The following is a 5,146-nucleotide window of genomic DNA, read 5'->3' on the forward strand; positions in this document are numbered from 1 at the left end:
AAAAAAAAAAAAAAAAAAAAAAAAAAAAAAAAGAAGAAGAAGAAGAGAGAAGACCCAAATTACAAAAGTCAGAAATGAAAAAGGAGACATTATAAGTGATACCATAGAAATAAAAAAAAAAGGAAAAAAAGAGACTATTACAACCAACAATAGGCCAACAAATTTGAAAACCTGAAGGAAATGGATAAATTTCAGTTCACATGCAAACTACCAAGACCGAACCAAAAAGAAATAGAAAACTCGAACAGACCAATAACAAGCAAAGAGATTGAAGCAGTAATCATCAGTTTCCCAACAAAGAAAAGTCCAGGACTGAATGGCTTTGCTGCTGAATTCTACCAAACCTTTAAAGAGAAATTAACACCAATTCTCCTCAAACTATTCCAAAAAATTAAAACAGAGGCAACTCTCCCAAACTCATTTTATGAGGCCAGAGTCACCTTGATACTAATCTTTTTCATGTGAAAGTAACAGAAAGTTTCTTATTGGAGAAATTATCCCAGCAGATTTTCTCACGTTGACTCAGGACTGTGAAAAAAATCACTGTTGCATATTTCCTAGATCTTAAAAAAAAAACACTTGGGATATTTTTTCTACTTAAATAGTACTTTCTGATTAGCAGGCCTTATGGAAAATTTATTTCTATCTTCTTTTGTTTTGTAATTTCAATAGATTCCATAGGGAAATTTTTCCTTTCTATTTTGTTTTGTAATTTCAATAGATTCCCTTGTGTCTTTATGGAGCAAAAAGATAAAACTGTAACTGTAGCTTTCTTAGAATTATAAGATATGTTAAATTATTCTAGTTTAAAATTTTTCCCCACAGATTTTAAACTTTGATAGTAGGTCTAGTTAAATATTAATTAAAACACTTTAAAAACTTAATCAGACTGGAAAGGATGATATAGTACATTAATATCCTTCAGTGTCTGAATTCTGAGATGTGCAGTGAAGATGAATTTAAGTGAAAATGGTTAATATTTTGAAATATAAATAATTTTTACATTTCATCTTTAGTTGAATCCTTCCAAAGAAAATTTGGTATATAACATCAATATTATATACCAAGTCGAACAATATCTTGAGATGAATATACCCACCCTTAACTTAGCCTTTGTAATCTACCATGTACCATAACAGAAAGACAAATACAATATACACTGTTCAAGGTAAGATAATTTTTAATTTATCTTTTTATGAAACAGAAATTAGGGCAAAGCTTTGCAATTCCAACTCAGGAAATTAATTTTTCCTTAAATTGTCTTATTTTATCTATTTCATTTGATGGACAAGTAAAAATTCATATATATGTGTGTGTGTGTGTGTATATACTATATATGTAATAGCATGTATTTTTTGATATACAAATGAGTATCTAATTTATTTTCTTTACCTCTATGAGCTTGTAGTTCCATTGGATGAATTGAGAAGGAGAAATGAGAGAACAGCTATTGTTTATATTTTCATGAAATTTAATAAAAATATTTACATCAGGCTCAAGGGTAAAGATAGTTATTGTGTTTAACAAAACTCAGAAGATTATGATTGGTAGAACCAAATGATGAAATTAAGAAACAATGTCTTACCAGTATATTTAGTCTACCATATAATATATATTACACAGGAAATACATAAACAGGATAAATTTATATATTATTACATTCCATGTAATATACTTATGTTATAATATTATATGTAAGTATCATAATAAAGCATATGCATATACATTACATATATATTTTATTATAAAAGAAGAATAGTGACTAATGGAAAAACAAAAGCAATAAAAATAGAAATATTTTATGTTGTAAGCACTATTATTCATACATTAACATGTTATTCATGTAAGATATACAAATTAAGACTGGTAGTAAGCAATCACATATGTTTGAGACAAAGATTCTTAGGATTCAGTAGTTTTAAAAAGAATATGTGCAAAGCAAAGAATTTCAAGTTACCTAGAAAAGCAGAGGAGTATAAATTAAAAATTTTAATCAAAAAGAAAAAATCACTATGTGGCATTTAATTTTTCCTATCACAGTCTATATATTAAGAAAGAGAAATAAGAGTATAAAAGAAAAGCCCTTTTAAATTTTCCCTACCAATTCTGAGAATTGGCGAACAAAAAATTTTCTTTAGTTGGAAGAAAATAATTAACAAAAACAAATTATAATTGGTAAAAATAAAATATAACTGCAATACTTGTCAATGACAAGAACTACAACTACTGGTTAAAATCACTTTACATTCAAAATAAAGAGACATAGCTTTTTACTGTATTTGCACAAGAAAGAAATAGGGACCATTAAAAATAGAATAAAGAATAAGTGAAGATAAAAATAAAGATGGACCAATTTCCTTTTTTGTTTGTTTTATTCCTATCATTCAGAATTAGACATTGTCAATGACTCACTGGGAAGTTATTTATGTATTGAATCTAAAAGCCAATGATAAAGTATAAGAATAGGCAAGCAAATGGAGTTAGAAAAACTGAAGGAAAGTGATACCCCCAAAAAAGTAAGTAAAGGAAATACGAAATGGAACCTGATGAGTGAATATCTTAAGTAACCAACTCCTTGAGGTATTAGCTAAATTCAGAAATTTGAAAATACTAAATATTTAAACAGACTATTGGGCGGAAGTGAAATATGGGTCATAGATTAACATGAACAAAATTAAGGAACAGCACTGCAAACAACTGATAAGCTTGTAAAGTGATATGTAGGATTTATTCAACTCTGAACAAGAGAAGATCTCACCATTCTTACAAATATGATAAATAAGACTGGTGAATTGGATATGTTTATTTTGATGAACTCTTACTTGATTGGGGAAAACATTTGCATGTACACAAGTTTCTAAACATGAAAATTTCTGTGACTGAGAATGAAGAAACATCTTCTTGTACTCATGAAATTAGTTCTTATTTTCTGCAGATTTAATATGAAAAAAGGAAATGAAGAACCAGTCAATGGAGACAGACTTCATTCTGCTTGGACTGACAGATGACCCTCTGCTACAAATTGTGATTTTCCTGTTTCTATTTTTCAATTACATATTGAGCCTGATGGGGAACTTAATCATCCTCCTCCTCACCCTACTGGATCCCCATCTCAAGACGCCAATGTACTTCTTCCTCCGAAATTTCTCCTTCTTGGAAATTTTATTCACAACAGTCTGCATTCCACGATTCTTGACAAGCTTTCTGACTGGAGACAAAACAATTTCCTACAATGATTGTGCAACTCAATTATTCTTTTTTATTTTATTAGGAGTAACAGAGTTTTACCTCCTGGCTGCCATGTCCTATGACCGCTACGTTGCCATCTGCAAACCGCTGCATTACCCAATCATCATGAACAGCAAAGTGTGCTACCAACTTGTGCTCAGCTCCTGGGTAGCTGGATTCCTCATTACCTTTCCCCCTTTGATCATGGGACTCAAGCTGGATTTCTGTGCTTCCAAAACTATTGATCACTTCCTATGTGACACTTCTCCTATCCTGCAGATCTCTTGCACAGATACACGTTTCATAGAATTGATGGCTTTTGTCTTAGCTGTGTTGACGCTTGTCATCACATTGTTGCTAGTGGTCCTCTCCTACACATACATCATCAAAACCCTTCTAAAATTCCCTTCTGTCCAACAACAAAAAAAGGCCTTTGCCACCTGCTCCTCACACATGGTGGTTGTCTCTATTACTTATGGGAGTTGTATCTTCATGTATCTGAAACCATCAGCAAAGGAAAGGGTGACTGTAACTAAAGGTGTAGCTGTGCTCAATACCTCTGTCGCCCCTTTACTCAATCCCTTTATTTACACCCTAAGGAACCAGCAGGTGAAAGAATCTCTTAAGAATATGCTTCAAAGATATTGTTATTTTCAAAACAGTGAGACAAAATTTGTATATAAATAACATGTTGTTGAAAGATGGATGGGAAAATGAATACAATTTTTATTTACATTAGCTCTGATATACCATTTCTCCCCTTGAGTATTTACATAATGTTTGATTTACTAAGTCTTTGCTCTCTACAAGCCTCTGTGTTTTTTATTCTGAGTAGATCTTCCAACTCTCTAGTAGTAAACTGCCTTCTTCAACACCGAATATTAAATTCCATTTCACACAGATATATTTGTTCTCATAAATGATAGTTTTATTTACTGAATGCTTTGACAAGTGGACCTTGTTAAGTAACTTAGATAATTATTTCAATATATGTGTGTTAATTGCTAAGCATTGTATCTGCTCTTAAGTATTTTGCATTGCTAAATCTGTCAGAGACAACAAGAGAACTTGGTAATTATTTCATAATGTAGTTGATGTGATAGAAAAGAGGTAGAAAATATCTGATTAATTTTAAAGATCAAAGTAGCCTTCCAAGAGGAATCATCACTTATGATGAACCTTGAAATATGAATTAAAAAATTATAGGTCAAGGGTGCTGTAATCAGAGGTCTAAAGTATACAAAAGGATTGAGATTCTACTGCATAGTTTTACCTAGAGAGTTATAATGATTAAGAATCATTATGTTTGTAAATATTATCAGTTTTTGACTTGGGTAAATGTAATTGAACTCTAGGCTTAGGTTCTAATTGGCTATATTGCTTTATAGTCTCTGGTGTTTATAAGTGATAGTAACCCAAGAAGGGTATAGTTTATTTATATCTGGATTTGAGGAACTTTCCATATATTTAAAATAATTCATAAATTAAAAGTTTCGTAATCAATCTTGCTGTCTCAACTTTCACAAAATTAATTGAGTATATCTTATGGACAATAACATACAATCATTTTAAACCAATGCATTTGGATACATATTCACTTCCATGTAACAATAAAGATAGAGAACATTTATATCATAGCAAATAGTTCTCTTTGCCTCTTCCCAGTCATTCTCCTGCCCCAACCCCATCTGCCACTGAATGCAGGCACCAAAGTAATTTCAGTCACTATAGATTAGTTTTGCCTATTCTGGAACTTCCCGTAAAAGAAAACAAAGTGTGAAATTTGTCGGACTTTTCTTCTCAGCATAATACTTTTGAAGTTCACCCATGGTGTTGCATGTATCTATACTTCATTTCTTTTTGTGATGTCTTTTAGAAGAATATGTGTCCTTTGTCACATTTACATTCATTACAATGC

General features: G+C 31.1%; 1 protein-coding gene across 1 annotated transcript; it reads left to right on the forward strand.

Annotated features, from left to right (window-relative positions):
* The first annotated feature begins 2,955 nt into the window (after positions 1–2,955).
* On the forward strand, positions 2,956–3,915 carry LOC103598894 (olfactory receptor 6C6-like). Its single transcript, XM_008582956.1, has one exon. The coding sequence runs from the start codon at positions 2,956–2,958 to the stop codon at positions 3,913–3,915; it is 960 nt and encodes a 319-aa protein (XP_008581178.1).
* Positions 3,916–5,146: the final 1,231 nt, after the last annotated feature.

This window comes from Galeopterus variegatus, unplaced genomic scaffold (assembly GCF_000696425.1).
Source record: "Galeopterus variegatus unplaced genomic scaffold, G_variegatus-3.0.2 Scaffold2772, whole genome shotgun sequence".
NCBI lineage: Eukaryota > Metazoa > Chordata > Mammalia > Dermoptera > Cynocephalidae > Galeopterus > Galeopterus variegatus.

Coding starts and splice junctions, on each gene's coding strand:
- LOC103598894 (XM_008582956.1), top strand. CDS start 2,956: ATGAAGAACCAGTCAATGGAGACAGACTTCATTCTGCTTGGACTGACA.